The sequence below is a fragment of the Aythya fuligula genome, chromosome 2 (genome assembly GCF_009819795.1).
Source record: "Aythya fuligula isolate bAytFul2 chromosome 2, bAytFul2.pri, whole genome shotgun sequence".
NCBI lineage: Eukaryota > Metazoa > Chordata > Aves > Anseriformes > Anatidae > Aythya > Aythya fuligula.
In genome coordinates this window covers 115,058,758-115,077,534 of record NC_045560.1, presented here as the reverse complement: position 1 = coordinate 115,077,534, position 18,777 = coordinate 115,058,758, and the positions used below count along the sequence as shown (strand labels likewise).

Here is an 18,777-nt window from a genome sequence, read left to right as displayed (position 1 = left end):
CATATTAAAAAAAATGCAAGTGCAAAAATAAGGTAGAATAACATATTCCTTCCTCATCTACACCACCACTAGAGACTTCATGTAGCTGTGTGAAGTCCAAATTCCAGCCTTCAGAATTGGATGTCATCACAGGCCAGCCACTGCATGAAATCGGGGCTGTAATTCCAATTAGTTAATAATTGAGAAGTGCTGTAAATAATCTTCCCCTTGTAAGACACGATCTGCATATTTGTAAAGTCATGGTTATCTTCCGGAGACCTCGCCCAGCAAATGGCCAGAAGAGGTGTGCCTCCCGAGCCGTTCAGCTTCAGTGCTTCCTGACAGGAAGCCATTCAAGCCCTGAATTATCTAAACAAACACTGGTTGGTCTAATCCAGGAAACCACTAGGATTTTATCGTACATAATACCCATTCACAGCTTACACCACCGGCCAGACAATATATTGAAACGTGGAGACATGAAAGGAAGGGGCTCGGATGTCTTTGCCGATAACAGCGGGATGACGCTTATTGCTGTTTTCTCCTCAAAACCGTGACTGAGCGCTGCTGCTGGTGAGGTGGCCCTGACCTCGGAGGGCTGAGGACACACAGGGCTCTGTGCACGTCCCATTCAGTCCCCCCTTCTCCTCTTGCAAGGGCACGTTCTGTAAGAATAGTGTTTTTTAATAACTACAAATCCCCACAGGTGGCTTCTCCGGGCAGCGCCGTCTGCAATTTTCACACGAGCCAGCAATGTCCCGGCTTCTTCTCGCCCTCTGCATGGAGCGAGGGAGGTATCACCACCTCCAGCTTTGCTGCTCTGCTGCTCTGCTGACTGGTGGTTCCCTAGCAAGCCCCAAACAAACAGCCCCTGCACAAGGACGCTGCCGCGCAGGCAGCGAGCAGATCGACTGGCAGAGCTTCACCTCGAAGGGCTCCTCAAGCGTGGGCTTTATTAGAGGCATCCGTTTCTACCAGCTGGGAGCATGGGGATTTTTACGTTGGACATGTTTAAAGACAAAATTTCTCTAAATCCCCAAATCTGGAAAATATTATTGTCTTTTTTGCAATGCAAAAAAGGGTAATAAGCAAAATGTGGTTGAATGTTACCGTGCTGGAGCAAAAGAAGAATCGTGCCACTATTGTAGTTTGGCACGCTGAGAAAAATACTGTTGTGCACTCTTCTTAATGAACAAAAATCTGTTAGGCGCCAGCTGCTGTCCAAATCTGTAACAAAGAACTGAAAAAGTGAAACCAAAAGTCTACGAGTGCACAACTCTGATTTCACTTCGATTCCCAAAGCCTTGCTCTGCTGAAAGTAAGGCTACAGGTACGCCTCAACAGGCCAAGGATATTTTAAAATTTAAGTCCTGAAAGTCCAGCAAGCTAACTCCTCTCTTCTTGTCCGAGGTTGTTTAATTTTTCATTTTTATATTTACCACATGCTAGTTAACATCTACAAACAATTCACGGTAGGTAAATATTTGTTGCAGAACATTAGCAACAAACACATCCCTCATTCATACCATACATAGCAAACCCTCGAAAATCATCTAAAGACATATGAAAATCCAACTTGATCTGCCTTGCTCACTCAAACATTTTAATTTACTGGTGGCCACAAAATTTTCAAAACTATTAAAAATAGGGCCATGGACTTCAGCACAGGTTATTGGGTAAGACTTGCAGAATCCTCTAGGTTGGACAGGACCTCCAGAGGTCACCTAGTCCAACCTGCTCTTCAAAGCAGCTGTAGTTACAGCAGACTGGTCAGGGCCATGTCCAGTTAAATGTTCAGTTTCTCCAAAGATGGAGAATCCACATCTTCTCTGGGCAACCTCTTCCTGTGTTCGACCACCCTGATGTTAATAATTTAGCCTTGGGAGCATCCTGGAATAAACCCTTCCCCAAACATACTTCTCTTCCCAGTTGTTCTCTCTACAAGTGCTGCTTTACACATCAAACCAGTGAGTCTTTTAGTTTCACTCCTCCCTTACCTCTTTTTTGCCCTTCCCATCCAATCTTCACTTTCTGGTAATAGGTGAGAGCAATCAGTGCTCCTAGCTCTGAGGCAGTGTCTGCCACATTACCCTGCAAAGCCATTTAGAAATCACTAGATGCTACGATCGATCAACCCCTAACAGAAGAGGGGACCCACACAACCAGAAGCAGCCTACTCCATACCATGTTTACCCTCCACCTTCCAGATGCTGATCCATACTAATGGTCCTGTACCGATGCCAAGATGCTGACCAGAAAGGTTGCTGGCTTACAGACGTCTTGTCAAACATGTTCCAAAGCAGCGGCGGGTTCAGTCACTATGATGCTCTAAACTTGCAATTCAATAACCATTCAGAAGCCAATTTTATATCTACTGCAGAAGACAGGCATCAGCAAAATGATGAATGATTATTTAGGCAACATGTTCTTTTGGGAAAGCTCAAGCATATTGTTTCTTTTGCTTAAGGAAAGGTTAACTCAGAAATAGATTTTGATAACACCTGAGTCAATATCCTGTCTCGAGCTCCAATTGTTCTAATTTGTTATAGTTTGAAGCAGAAGTCTTTAATCACTTGGGCATGTAAGAACTCCTTATAAAAATGATTTGTAGTTTTATACAGCTTGTTATACCTGCTAGATCTTATTAGAGCAACACAAGCATCACATTGCCAGTAAAAATCCACAGTTAGGACTTCTTAGAGCTCTTTCTTTTTTAACTATGAAGCCTCTGATGCACAGTTACTGCATACAGTTTTTACTATTAAAGCCAAGGGACCAATTAGAACTTTTTTTTTTTTTACAGGGCGTAAGAAGTGGATAAAGATTTTAGTTTAATATAAAATAGACAGTGTTCAGAAGACCTATAAGCAGCAAAAATAAGCAAACTTTTTCAAGGAAGATGATTAAACTCACTGAGACAGCATTTTCCTTTCTTTTGTAAGTGTTTGCCTCACAAGACAGAAGCAGCAAGCACAACTCTCTGTGGTAGTGTATGTGTGCTTCTCTCTCAGCTGGCAGGGACTTTGCCCTGATTACTATGTTAAAAGCTGGCTTTGGTGTTGTTTTAAGGGTGTCTCAAACAAATCAATGTTCCAAAATAATGACCTGAAATGTGACAGATAATACTGCAGAGCTCTGACATGACACACCTCTCCACGTGGGATGTCAGGAAGGCCAGCACAAGGCACCACAAGGCAATGGAAGCAGCAGCTCTGCTTCTCTCTCAACCCATACTATGCACCAGGCCCTGGAGGAAAGCGGTTGGTGCTGACGCTGACATGAAGCCGCAGGGCGGTGAGGGGACTGAAGCATTCATTCCCAAGATGCAGTATTACCAAATGCCTGCAAACCTGCACACAGGCTGATTTCATAAAGCCACTGTTGCAGCATTTCAAAACGCCAGTGTAGGTTACTGCCTTCTGAGTATGTGCTCCTTGGAAGCTCAGGGCAAGTTTATTAGGGCCAGCAGGACTACAACCAAATCAGGAGATCACCTATACACTGTACGGACCAGCACAGTCAGATCAGTGTGAAAAAAGGATTACATCAAACAAATCAGCTATCAAAGTTCACACCAGCCAAATATCTTTGATGGGAAAGAAAAGAATCCCGATAGGGCTAGTTAACTCAAACTCATGTACCTTTTCCATCCTGGAAACGCTCTGCAAACAGTTTCACAGCCTCTCTAAGGAGATGGAGTGGTATCTTCAGGACAAAAATGATATCCCAGAATATTTAAAGGATCCTGGAACACTGAGTGGGATGATTAGAGAGCATCTTTCATGACTTGTCTGATGTTCTGTCAGACATACAGTTCCTTTTTAGGAGAACTTTTAGTGAATTACCTCAGTATGATTTGCAGTTTTTGTTCTCCCCCTGTCTTAATACAAATAGTTTCCTGGATATCTGCACGGACTGCTGTCTATACGGGACCCCAGCATCAAACCACAGAAACCTACTGTTGTTGGTTCAGCAAAAGCAAGGGCCCTGGGGTAGCTCAACTTCCTTCTTTCACTATTTTTCTTCCAAGCATAATGAATTAGAAAAACTTCATCTTTGTAGCGTAATGTTATTATGTACACAAAATTCCCTGCAATTATGCATTGACTATTAACACAAAAAAGGCCATCAGCTATCTGTTCAGTGAAGAATCGACAGAATGCCTCTAATTTTCAACCAGGAATAGATCAAATACCTATGGACTGAGTGCCATTAGCTTATCCCCAGATCACTCTGAATTACTGTGCCTGTAGATGCCGCTGGCTACCAGGTACTTGAGGCAACCAATTGGGTATACAAGCACAGTACCGATATATATGCACCTCCAAAGGACCTAACAGAAGTAGCCCTAGCTGTTACAAAAATGTTGGTTTAATTTAAAATTCTTGTTTGCTTTTTTGTGAAAAGTACTTGGGACTCTACCTTCTACTCCCAGCTCTGCTTGAGCATCCATTACAGCACTCCTTCAAAAATAGCACAGGTCCTAAATGTCCTGCCCCAGCACACTTTCCAGAAAGCCTGCCCAGCTGGGAAACAAGGAGGGAAAGGAGATTCATCTCCTCTGCCTCCCCTAGGGTAAGGTGGCTCATTCTTCCCTTTAACAATGAATATACAAATTAAAATAAAACCATACCCATAGAGAAGATGCCACAGCACATCATAATGAGAAGGTAGGTCTCTAAACTACAGAGCTTGCTGCAAAATCCTGCCTAAGCAGCAAAGGATTTACAAGGAAGAGCAAGGTTCACACAGAGTCAACCACAGCAGTGGCACATTGCCATGTTCAGGCAGACCTCAACAAGCACAGACAAAATTATACAGTGACTGTCCGGTGGCATCCTGTAACTCTACAGGCTCTTTCTTCAACAATTATCCATGGAAGTTTTGAGTGTTTCAGAACAAGAAAGAATTCCCAGACTTCAGGGTTCCTCCTCACCTTAAGTGCTTCATTAGACATCTTAGACATTTTTTGTTTTTGCATCAGATTAGCTATCTTCTGACATGCTTCTCTGAATTTAAACCAGCACACTGCATTGGACAGAAATCAACTGCACTCGGTATTCTTCCCTTGGCTCAAATCACTTTGACACCATCTCCCTTATACTAAAATTTTAGTGTATGTCATTCTGTTGCATATAAGGAGTTATTAAACACTTAACAAGTCTGGTTATGTTCATTCATTTTTTGGAAGATGACAACCTTGGAATAGACTTTTATGAAACTGGAAAAACTGCCAGGAGAAATACTGCCAAGATAACTGTTTAACTAGGTTAAACCTGGATTATTATTGCTGTTATTTACATGAAAGAGTATGACTATAATATCTTTTAAAATGGATTTGATATCTAACAGTAGGCTATGTTTAATCCTGAGCTTGCTAAATGAGAGAGATTTAAGGACACTTGTGCTAAACTCAAGACACAATGTTTTAAACTTTAAAACAGCCTTATAAAATCATAGATGTGTATTTTATTGTGCCACACTCTTGATTTGGTCATAGATCAACTGAGAAGTATTGGCACAGCACTGGATAGAGCTAGCAGCTCCAAGATAATACTGTTTTCCTGGGTAGAAATGAAATTTTCTTGTTGCCTTGATTTGGCTAATTATATCCTAAAATACAAAATAATTTTAACTTTCTCCTGGAGTCTTCATTTGTGAAAGGCTCCGTTACATGGCTCCAGGTTAATTGACAGCATAAATGAAAACAACCTACTGTCATGAAAGGCACGAGTCTGTGTCACCAAATGAATTAACTAATGAGCTTTTACAGTTACAGCGGTCTTCAGTAATCTTGTTTCACACCTATAAAAATTGCAGACTAGCTGATGTCCCCCAGCTCTAGCAGTGCAGGAAAAAGAAAAAGACATTAAAAGATTGTTATAAAACCCCACATCACTACACAGGAACGAGGAACTCCGTACTGGTTTTGTACCAGCAGCATCAGCAATTTTCCCTCGTGGAGTACGCAATGCGGATATGCACCAGTGCATCCTGGCTCTAAGATGCTGTTCAACCAGCCTCAGGTGGTGTAACAACAGAAGCAAAACAGGTGAATTTGAAGGCCACTCTGCTCTGTTCCCAGAGCTGACCTACCTCGTGTGGTGTCTTACTGGAAATATAGGTCAGGCAAGGGAGAGGAGCATGTTCTGTCATTGTCTTGTGCCACCTCACAACAATGTTTGGTGACAGGAAGCCCTCTCGTGGGCTTGCTGACCCTATGACGAGCCCAAGAGGTGTGTGTGCACAAACACACACACAGAACAAGCCTGTCTTTTTTGGAGTTGTTGTTTTTATTCATAATGTCACTTAGCTGCAGTGATTTTGAGAGAAGCAACCCCATCATTTCACTCTGCAGGCTATCTGAGAATAAGGCTTTCTGGACAGGGATTTGAGCAGCTGCTGCTAGCAGAGAATAAAATTCAGACTGCTGGAGGGGGGAGGAGAAAAGGGGCAACAAGCAACATTTGTTTAAAATCTGGCAGCAGCATCCCAATTAGATGAATTATTGGATAGATCATCAGGACTGCTCCCCGAAGTGCCATAGGATAGGAGAGCCCTTAGAGGACGTGTTGATTTAGCACTGCAAAAATGATCCTGAAGAGCACCACTGCAGAAGGCAAAACTAAAGACTCGTTTGTCTTAAAAATCACACTTCCCACACAGTGCCGTTGCTCTCTTGCCATGTATATAAAGGTTGTAACAGTTAATCATTTAGACAGAGATAAATATTTATTCAGGGACTACCTTAACGTTGAATGTTATTTCCTCCATGACGTAAACTCGTTCAGGAAATGCTTTAGCCACCTCCTCCACACTGTTAAAATACTGCACTGGCTCCTTAATATCTCGGTCTTGTTCCAGCAGCTTAAACTGCCCTGAAAACAGATGATAAACAGAAGAGTTGTAAGATATTTACATTGGACAACTGTCACTGTGGCAACTGCTGGCTCAACTTCTTCACTATTTTGCTCGGTCAATTTTTCCGGTTATTAGCAGCCAAAATACGAAATGAAAGATTGCAAAGAGCCTTCTGAACCTGCCATGAAAGGCACCCAGTTCCACCAGGGCAGGCTGAGAAGAGCGTGTGGGAGTTGAACTCAAATTTAAAAAGGCCCTTCTATCACATGCTGTCTAGAAATAGTAAATAACTATTGAGGCGTCTGTGTTTGTGTACTTAATTCCCTCTCGCAGTATCTATACAGATAGCATTTTTGGCCCCAAACATTAGAAGCTTTACAGAAAGAAAACACACCCATTACAATAAAACCTCAAAACAGTAAACATATTCCTTTTTTTTTTTTAATATATATTTTAGCATCATCAAACAGCTATGAAAAAATGTGGGGCTACAGCCCTTTTCCCTTAGGTTTCCCTAACGCTGGAACAGCACTGAGCTTTCCTTGGTCATGAGCTAAGGCCTTTGAGGACTTTTAACACAGCAAGAAATGAAACCTTACACGCTTAAAACTCTTTTGCAGGTGGTCACCTTTGGAAAAACATTAGGAAAAGTGTTCCTCACTGCCTTCCCCCCCAGCAAGGCCATATTCTCAGTGTTGGGAACCAGCAGAGAGGGAAGCACCATGGGCTCGGGACAGCAAGGTACTTCAGTCACTCCTGGCATGTCATGAACATGAAGTTTAAAAACTTTCTTTTATAAATACAGTGTTAATGGAAAGCTCAGGCAGATACATTTGCTGTTTGTATGACACAAATCAGTGGAGGGATCTTCCCAAGTTCAGAGACATTAGCTACTACTAGGCTGAAGGATGATCTCAGTAATCGAGCACAGCAGGACTCGTTGTAAGAAATAACTTGAGAAAATGAGTAAAAGTCTGACTGAAATTTATGGTTTGCACACCTTCTGTAAATTGCGTTTTAAAATTAGCAAGGCACCCAGCCCCTGGATTATTATTCACAGTGTTCAACTCCATGAAAATCCACCCAGTACGTCAGGATGCCAGCCACCTACAGAAATACCTTCTCGCTCCTTCAGCATTTTTGTGCACCACACTCTGCTGCTCCTACGTATCCCCATCAGACCTGAGGACTCACCCACACCCAAGGATTTCGGGAGCTCAGCAGGTCCCAAGGCCCCATGAGAAAGGCTTGTCCCAGCCCGGCCAGGCATGGGCACAGGCACGCACCCGGACAGGCCAGCAGTGCCCTGCTCCTCACCCAGCTCCAGCACCTTGCTGGCCGAGGCACACTTAACTGGTATGCCTGAACGCTGTGGTTGTAGCCTGAATAGCAGCTTTTAAGCCAAAAGACTTCCTTTAATTCCCTTCTCTACATTACTTCTTTCTGAAGTGACCACAGTAACTTTAAGGTATTATTAGCAGGGCTTGGGGTGCTGTATAGAACAGCTGAAGATGCTGACATCTCCCACTTGCTGTTTTGCAAATGTTAATAAGCTTCACCACACTTCAAAAATCAGTTGCCTTGGAGTTTTCCTAACTAACTCCGTGTCTGCTTCAGGACACGCTTTTATTTGAAGTTCAGCCAAGACAACTGAAGTACTTCAAAGACCAACGCTAACGCTTCTGTAGCAGGAACAGGCAGACCTTTGGTCTGACCTGGTGAAGCCATTCCTGTAGTGATCTACATCGCTGTAATACAGCGAGGAATGGCTTCACCAGGTCAGACCGAAGGTTTGCCTTATGCAAGATCTGTCTTTGACAGAGGTCATCAGCAGATGTGCAAGGAGGGCTCTGAGAACAATTACTCCCTCTTCCATGCCTCTAGGAGGAACCTGTGGCTCAAGGATGCCCAGAACAGGGAATAGTTACCTTTGGGCTTAGTAGCTCCAAATTTCTTCCCTGTAAGCTTAATTGCTTACTGAAGGTGTCTAAAACTTTCACCATACACGGGCTCTCTACCTGAAAATATTATTGCAAACTCTTCTTCCACAGGCTTTACAGTGCCTCTAACATAGAGGGCAGAAACTTCAGGAGAGCTAATTCTGCCCAGCAGACACTCCAGATAGCCCAAGAAGATCTACAGCAGATGGGCACTTGAAAAAAACACCTCACATGCTCAGCAGAAATCTGTCAGCATCCTCCAGCTGAATTCCTTAGTGCACTGCTCTGAGCCTGACCTGGTGCAGAGCAATCGAGGGGCTGTACAGATGCACCCCTGGACAACAAGCAGGGAGGTGCTCTGGCAAGAGAAGCTGAACTTGTGGTGTGACTGATGCACGAGGCGTGGAGAAGGAGAGATGAAGCGAGGAGAACCACACTGTTTAATCCCCATGCCACCATACAGACAAGGCAGGCCTGGTTTGGGGATTTCCCTGTCAGCCACATCCTAGCTAGGAGGAAGATGCTTTCCCCAGCTCCGCAGGTCCTCCTCCCTCCAGGATGGAGGAGAATTTCCTATAAAGGAAATTCAGGTGTGTGGGGGAACCGAGTGCAGGCACACCTGCATGGATCCAGGACATCACGCAGCAGAGGGGCTATGAGTTGCACCAGGGAAAGCCTGATAGCACAGAAAAATAACCACACCAGAGCACAGAGCCCAAGCCCATATTTCATGGATACTCACTAAGGGCAAGACATTCTTAAATGTTACAGAGGTTGTCACATAGCGGTCTCCATGGGTTGACCAGAGGCTGTTGCTCTTTCCTGCTTACATCTGAATTACTCTTCAGGGAGCACTGTTGTCCTCTTCAGCTAACAACCTGGCTGCGACCCTAACTGACTGCCCAGTTTGGGATCTGGCAGTCTGATTTGCAAGATTCCCAGCTGTAGCCACTATTCAAGGCAAGCTGTGATTACAATTTATAACAGTGTTTTATATTTAAAGTCCCCTGAGGAAAAACACAGACAACACCACTGCAAGTTTTAGTCACCTCAGACAGATCTAAACCCAGTGGGGTACCTCTGATTTAACACCCTTACAGACAGAGATGAGTTGAATACAAGACTGCATGGAAGCTCCAGAAGTTTTTGAAACTGTGAGATATTGCGGTGATAACATTTTAATAGTCCAGAAATGAATTAGGAAGTCTCACTTGAAAGTTGGAATTGAGTTGGGTGCAGTAAGAAGGAATTCACATGAATAATGAAAGAAAATATCATCTTGAATAATAGTGTTATCCGAGCAATATTCACCCAGCACTTTGAATAAGGTCTTTAATCCTAGGTTTCCTAGTTCCTCTGTCTGGAAGCATACTAATATTATTTTACTACAACTGTGATGTATTTAACAATAGATAGTTTGGTGGCAAAAAAAAAAAAAAAAAGGCAGTCAGCCACCACAGCCTAAACTTCTCTACAGAAAGTCCCAAATTCCTCAACACAGAACAAACTCTTTAGGGCTGTGAGCAACTGGGAGCAGGGCCTGCTAGCTACCGCAGACTTGCACATGTCCTCATAAAAAAAAAAATCAGCTGGAGCTTTGCTTCGTTACAAAGAGATGCTCAGAACCATGTATGTAGCTATCTGTGTCATCCTCCCCTTCCTTCAGCTGAGCTGCACAAACACAAAGCTGTCTGTGCCTTCACTGCTAATAAGCAGCAGTTCACGAGGGGGTTGACGACAGAGGAGTACATACAGATCCCAAAGCACATAATAGAAGGGCAGCATTAATCTCCTCCTGTTATGAAATCAAGAAGCATTCTGTGCATGGAAGCTGTCAGGACTGGATGTTAAAATGCTTCGCCTTTGGAAAAGATCATTTATAACTCCAGATTTTCTGTAGATGCTTTTTTCAAATTTATATCTTCACTGAAAAAGGCAGACTGTTTTATTGGAAGGAAAGAAAGAAGGGCAGAAGAGGGGCCTGCAACACACATTTAAGCCAGATGTCAAGTAACTAACTAATGGGGAGGAAGGAGACAATTTCTGATTATGTTCCTCCCCAGCCTCTACTCAAAGTGCCATAAAACCATTTGAAATACAAGTCAAATGGACGCAAGTCTGTCTCAACTCCAAGCTGAAGTGAAATTTTATCATCCTTCACCACAGACAAGGTTTCATCAAGAGACTTTACAAGACTGACAGCAAGCTTAAACAAATCACGGTACAATTTAACTGTGTCAATTTGGAATTTAACAAAAAAAAAAAGAAAAATCTAAAATCTATACAATTATAGAAGCACCCCTCCCCACTCTTACTGGTAGAAAAAGAGTAATGAAATGTTCCTCTAGTAAATCAGGGCAGGTTCAGAAAGATCAAAGATTTGTTATATCTGCATGGTCCACTGAGCAGGTATGGCTACCCCTTTGCAGCCAAGTGCAAGGGAGTAATGAACTACTACTGCAAGCTTTATATCTCTTTATCTTTCAGTCTGGCCTCTGGCAGACAGGTTATTGGAACAGTTTCATTCTAGTATATATTATCTACACAGATGATGAAATCTTATTTCCGTGTGAAGGTACTTACAGCAGAGATGGTAAATCCACTACTGATGGAAATGAATATGGAAAGATAAAATGTGGGTAAAGATCTAAACCGGGGCTTTTCCCCAGTTTATGGAAGTGTTTATTAAAAATGAGTAAGGAGATCAGTCCATCTTCCTTCTTGCCACAAGTCAGACATTTGTGAGCAGGATCTGCCCTGGGTCATTAACTAGCCTCTTCCAGACTTTCATTTGCTTCTGCCACTTCCACTGCTTAGGCTCTTGCAAGTGCAATCCATCTCATTCAGGTATTTCTGTAACATAAGGTCTGCTGGTTTTAGCCCCAATCTACTCTTCACACCCAAACAGTCCAGCTGTTATACATGCTCTCACTTGTAAATCCAAAAAGAAAATCTCCCTGTTCTGTAAATAATAAGAAAAAAAAAAAGTAGCTGCATGTCATCTGTAGAAAACATGGAAGGTCACCAAAACATCTGCTCAGCTGCGTTCATGGGTAAATGTTTCTCTAAGGAGGCAGGAGTTGTATTGTCTTTCAGCAGCTTTGGTTATTTAGCAAATCTCACATCTCTCTATGTGAGACTACACGCACAGCCCCGTGCTTCCCAAGAATGTGCAGACAGCACAGCAGGGTAGCCAAAGTACTGCAGAGGTTTATGTTTCATACTATTTGTTGACTGCTGACTGCATTTCAGTATTTCAAAGAATAGCAGACTTGATTCAAAGAGAAAAGGCTCTCTACCTGCCAGAATACCACCATTTTGGAAAAAGACAATTTCTGTCTGCATCTTTTAGCATTCCCATGCATCACGATAATAGGAAATAACTGTCTTCCACTGCAAAAGGGTGATCTTTGATAAAACTCGGCAGATATAAATAGGATAAAGCTAGAGAGTAAATACGACATGGTAAAGGAGGGTGCACAGAGGTGGCTCACTAGATGCCAGGGAGAACGTCAGCTTATTTACTCACTTTTCACCCCATCAGCTGTCACATGTTAGAGTTATTTGTCCCTACCTAATCCTCAGACAAGGCAGCCGGTCACGAATGAGCATGGCAAACCAAGACTTTAAAATAATAGACTGAACACAGTCTCAACCCCAGCCACTCCAGCCTCCTTATATATTTTTTAAACCTTTTTTTTTTTTTTTATTTTAATTTGACAATTGCCCAAATGCTCCTGCACAGAGCCCACATGTTGTTGTTTCAAGGAGCGTTGGTGTGACAGCGGTTGTAGGTGTCTAGACCTTTGAAAAGGGAGAAACAAAAAGAACCTGTCTCGATCTGTGATGCAGCTATTGTGTGATTGGAACCACAGTGTAAAGTTAGTATTGTACCACTTTTGGGGATGTGTTACTAAATGAGAAATGGTTTGGCAGACATGCAGAAGTGAGTGGGAAATTAATGCCTTTCTTTGACTCTGTCATCTTCCAGTTTGCTGTAATCCAGAGCTTGTTCACAGTTCCCCACAGGACAGAAGATTACTGCTGGGTTCAGGTGTTGTGGAGCAGAAGAACCCCCAGACCCCACTGCAGAGGAGACAGCGGAGGGAGAAAAGACTCATTATGGAGAGGAACCCCAAGTATAAATGGAATTACAGAATGCTTTGTTCAACAACGGGAGCAGACAGTAGTCCTCAAGTCAACTTGTTCAGACAGGCTCAAAGCTCAGTGCCCACGGAGAGGACAGGAAAGCTAATCCCCTGCTGCCTCACCTGGGGTTCCCATCAAAGGAGCTACCAGCTTCACCTCAGACTGGGACCTGCCAGCAAACTAACATGGGTATGATGCTATGGTAAGTTAATTGCCTCAATTAAAAAAAAAAAAAAAAAGAGGAAGTCAATCTAATGATATGGATTCATCCCTATCTGCCACACTGACAGGTTCCGAGAGCTATATTAAAAAAGGCAGGAAGGGAGGGTGCAAAGAGGGAAGAAGTTTTTCTGAGTTATTCATAAGAATTTATTTATTTGTGTATTGTGGCCTACTGAAAGCATGCAGGAGGCTTTGGAAGGGTAGAGGATACAGTGGGAAAAAACAAGAGTCTCAGGTACACAACTTCCAAAGACTAACAACCGGGCCGCAAACCAGAAAGCTACAATTGATTCTTCCCTTGTAATCACCATAAAATAGCTATCCAACAGGCTTTGAAGTACTGCCTCTGTTCTTCAAGAGCTGCCTGTCTGTACTTTTTCTTGAGGGGAGGAGGGGGTAGCAAAGGACTTCCTGTGTCCCCATCTGTCCCCAGTCTTTTGGAAATGTTGGGAATGGATTAAAAAAAACAACAGATGAAACATGAGCTAGGGCCATATCTAAGTAAACACAATACAATTAGAATTCATCAAGAGAACTGGAGCTAAACTTATGGCCCTGCAAAGCAGAGGGCAAGGCACAATGGCACATTCAGTCAGAGATTGTGCAACGCTTTATGGGGAAGGAGACCATTGGATGAATAGTTTTACTTCTCGGAAGTATTATCGAGATTTCGAAGCCTTAAATGCCTTTATTCCTCTCTGTGTTATGTCTGCTGTACAAATACACTTTCAACCATGGCAGAATGAGTCAAGCATCACAACCTAGTGAGACATGTCGAAGCAGAGCATCAGCACACTGACGCATCGCCTGCACGTATGCACACCATTTGAGAGATCAAGGGAGGGAATCCAACCAAGTTTCCCACACAGCAACACAATGCTTGCATTTCTCATCAAAACCTCTAATCCTGTGCTGCTAAAGTGAAGGAGATGATACAGTCCAGTGTTTTTTTTTTTCCAAATCTTACTTCTATGATTCTTAAGTGGAATAGCAACAACAAAAAAATCTGATTCTATTGGCAGCATAACAAAGAAAAATCAGTTCAAATGATGACTGATGACACTTTAAAGTAGATTTAACTAACAGATACTGCATGAGAGGGAAATTTAGGTTACTGATTATGTAAAAAGACAGACAGGGAAAACAAGTCTAACCTCTAACCTTTGTTTCGTAAGTTATTATCATCACAAATACTAGATTACCACAATGAAACGTTCCATTTTGTGGGGCCACATGTTGGAGTGTCTGGACTGCAAGAAGTTAACTAAATTCAACTTACTCACTGGGTTAGCATCGATCTAACTTGTAATTAACATAATTTCATTCCTTTCCCACGTGCTGCCAACAGACACCATGAATACTCCATAGGCAGCTTTCTGTCTGCGTGTGAGTTCACACACTCCAGTGGTCATGCAGAGCAGTCTGGTGACTACTGCACTGTCTGACTTTCTTAATTGTTACTAACAAAAGCTGTTGCTGGCTTCCTGTTGAAAAGTAAGATCGTACACACACAAAGATGGCATGCTCTCCTGGTGAACATCAGGGCGAACTCAGATTGCAGCACAACAAGGCATCAAGAGAAAAAGTTACAGAAAGCCCAACTGAAACAACCCAGAGCTTATGTGACACAGTGTTGAGATGACTTTATTTAGAAGCAGATGTCTGTTGACAAAAGCTTTTCTTATGTGACTGTTAGTGCTGCTCCTTCCATGCTGCAGTGGAGGCCCACCTACACCTCAGTTGTGAAAATGGTAAGTCACCAAAAGCTGACAGCTCAGATTACTGCAGTAGCATCCAGAATCTTTATGAGAATGTCTGCTGGAACTGCCTGCCACCAGAGGAGATGTGAAACGAAGGTAAAGACAACGTGTCCCTCACTTAACAGAAGCCTCCACCAAAAATTGCTGTCTTCTATTTGAAGGACTGGAAAATGACTTAGAACCAAAGGTGAAAAAGTATGTGAGAATAGTTCTTACTGTACTTTGAATCACTTGTCTTACTTAGCAAATACATCCTTTGTTTATACATTAACACTGATTTAGGGCTAAAGATCAGTCCTAACGAGTGGTGACTCAGCTCACATATGTCAAGTCGGAGTTTAGGATCGAACCTTGCATTGGATGGCAGACAAGTCCCTTAACAGACCCTTGCTTGGCTCAGAAAATTGAACATGACAGATATGACACTGAATGGAAAGAGAAGAAAAATCACCAAAACACACACACAAAACAAAACAAATCCACCAAAACCCTGTATTAATATTTATTGGAAAATATGGATGATTTTTGAAACTGTAACTTCAGAAACTATTTTTTGCATTATTCTGCCCAAGTAGATTTTTCAATTTTACTGAAAGAAATTACCTACATTTAAAGTTAAGGGGCAGCACAGACTTAATCTCCCTTTAGACTTGTTCTTAGCTAGGTGATCTCTTCCCCAGTCATCAGTATACACCAGTCTCAAGTCATTCATTAAAAGAACAGGGCTGTCTACAATAGATTAACATTTAATTAATGCACAGAAGAAAGCTAAGATGAGAGTAACAGAATAAACTCCTGGTTAACATTTGAAATGAATATTACTAGTTTCAAGCAGGCTTCAACAGGCCATATTAGAATACCTGTTACAAGTTAGCCAGGCATGCTGGAGGTTTTGTATCACAGCTGCATCAAAAAAAAAAAAAAAAAAAATTCTACCTTTATCACAGATTTCCTCATTAACATTGATTTGAGCTGATACTGCCACCAGCAATGGTGCAGCCATAGCTCAGAATCTGTGTGACTCCAAGTAAAAAACGAGTGCAGAAACCCAGCTCTCTCCTTCCCTTCAGAGGACCCCTTCTCATGGGAAATCCACAGGGGAAGAAGTTTTTCTTCCCTTCCACTCTTACCATCTTGGTTGGTATAATGGACTTTGGTTTCTTATGCAACTGAAGTGTCAAGACGAGAAACTACAGTGGTTTTTAAAAGCAGCAGTATTTCCCAACCTGAGCTCAGTTTATTAGTGTTCTTCTACTTTTGGTATCTCAATTTGTTTAAAAAGCGTAAAGAGGAATTTTGTACTGATAGTGAATTAGAGTATTTTAAACACAGACTGTCCTTACAAATAGTTCAATGTATATCCTTATTACTAATGGACACAAGTAAGTGAGAATGTTTATTTGAGGCTAAGAGAAAAGACAGCATTAAAAAAGAATTTTGCCCACCACTGGCCGTGAAGATATCTTATATGGACATATAGAAGAGACATCATTCCCAGAAGAACAACTGAGTTTGGAAAGAGGGCTAATCATTTTAGAGGACCAAAAGTTTATTGCACTGTGGAGAGCAAACTTTTGCAATAGAAACTACCAGGTCCCAGTCGTCGTATGAGGCTTGCTTAGAATTGTATCACAGCTGCAGTTACAAGGAAGAAATTAAGATGTGCTGGAATGAAGAAGCACATTTTTGGTCACAACATGGATTTGAGAGACTCTAAACAAGCAACTTGTGGATTTACATCAGACGCAAGTTTCAGGATGTGGTAGCCATCTCTGTGCATTTGACAGAACTGAAGTGGCTTTTCCAAACCTCATACATGATCTTCTTGGCAAGTCAAAGCTTTTGCTGAAGTAACAGCAGCAACTGCTAAGCTTAATCATTAACTTCTTGTTACTCAAGAACGGTTTTTATTTATTTTACAAAGCTAACGCTCACCAACATGCAGCTACACTGCTACGAGTGTTTCTGCCCCAGGTCAAAGACACTGCCTGCAGTCACAAGCCCACCACCTTCTCTTTCCGCTCCTTTTTCCTTCTGCTACTCCCACACCAGGATCTCAATTTCTATGGCCTGACTTTAACTTCATTCATTGCTATCTCGCTTGCTGAGCAGCCTTTTGTGCCCTTCAGGTTTTGACCCCGTCCCCCTCTACACAGGCCGTGGCTCAAGTGTAGGCCGGTGCGCAGCAAGGCCTCCCGGCTGACAAGGACAGCCATGTAAACAGCCCGGCCTCTGGCAGGCACGTTCAGTGCGAGACACAAAGCTAAAGAAAAACTGCATTCACGGAGCAGAAATCTTGAAAATGTACATAGCCCAGTACCGTATAAAAAGTGCTTTTGTTTCATGTTCAGGAACAGGTTTTTTAATTAACTGAATGGGAGGAGTTTTAAAAACCAGGAACAATGACTGAGTCAGCAGCTCCAGCTCTTAGTAACTTACAGGGCTTTTTATGAGGCAGAATAAACATATTTCATTCAGAGTTAAGACTTTTTTTTTTTATCAATGTGGAGAGAGACTTCAGAGCTTGGACTTGGTAGCCTGAAAGAACGTCTGTGCATTATAGAGCAGCTTATTGTTTCAAAGCTCGTATCTCATTTACTCGCTGAATACACATGTGGTTTACAATCTCTAGCAGAGTCTCTGCATTCCACCCCCCCCTCCACCGGACCCTAACTTAAATCTACCGAAATATTTCACGCAAATTACTGGAGAACCTGTTGCTCAAACAGTTCCAAACATTTGGGTATCAACAACAGAAGGCAGGCAATTTGTTTTTCTAGGCAATTTTCCTATGAAAGACACTATCACTTTTTATTTTTCAATGTCCAGCACAGCCTGTATCTTAGCTTATATATTTACAAAGTGTATAAAATAGGAGAGAATGCAATTTATTATAGTTCTGACCACCAGCAATCATGAGCAAACTCTGAAAAACAAGTTCACTTCACTTCTGGAACAAATTAGACAAAATATTTCAAACTGAAAGGAAGCCAATTTCCAAAGAAACTCCTTATTTACACAATAGATCTGGTTTATTCAGCTGAAGTCTTTTGTCAAAGAGAATATTCAGTGTTAAATATATTAATGCTACAGCTAAAACTATATTACAGTGAATTTAAACAAGCGTAAAACCAAAATAATAGACAATCTGAAAATCACTGTAATGAAATACATGTAATAAAAATTATGCCCCAAATATTTTGTTATCCGTAAACTGTAATATCATCTATTAAGCATGCAATGTAACTTACAGCAAACATTTCTAACGTTTTTATTTACAATCAGCAGCCACATTTACTTTATCACCTCAGCTGAGAAGCAGAAGGTGCTTTGCCACCTTGTATTTTGCATGTGGTAAGCCATCTTTTCAATCACTCTGTATAGACGCAGTAGAGTCTGTCAGAATCGTTTGTCTGGTTTCCAGTATAAGATAACACAGATTCAGGGTTGTACAATTTATATACAAAGTCAAGAAAGCTCAATGAAGGCAGCTTTTAAGAATGAACATTTTGGCGTATGTTCACAGCATGTATGAAAGTGTCACCAAAAAAAAATATTCATATGGGCTGAAAAGATGGGTGTAGAGATGGTGAATAAGAGCATACTGCTTCAGCACTGTCACCTCACTTAATTTCCATTTCTCCTTAAAAAAAGCAATGAAGACAATAAATCTAAAATTCAGATCTAGGCAAGATATGCATCTGCCACAGCTCTTCTGAATGCATTCCGTCACACACATTTTAGTTCATTACTTGGTTCAATAAAATTTCTTAAATAAGTTGGTTACCATCTAAAGCTCTCTTTTGCAGTTCACATGATTATAGCTGAACCCAAAAGGTTCAGCTACAAACAGGATGCCCAGCAAA

At 41.9% G+C, this 18,777-nt stretch overlaps 1 protein-coding gene across 2 annotated transcripts in view; it reads right to left on the bottom strand.

Annotated features, from left to right (window-relative positions):
- Positions 1-18,777, bottom strand: part of GAREM1 (GRB2 associated regulator of MAPK1 subtype 1) — a 101,242-nt gene that overhangs the window by 16,921 nt on the left and 65,544 nt on the right. Inside the window, exon 3 of one of the 2 annotated variants that reach the window (XM_032180949.1) lies at positions 6,727-6,857. The exons of the other annotated variant lie outside the window; for it this stretch is intronic. Coding sequence (XP_032036840.1) covers positions 6,727-6,857 — 131 coding nt within the window. The remainder of the gene's footprint in view (positions 1-6,726; positions 6,858-18,777) is intronic. 2 annotated transcript variants of the gene reach the window in all.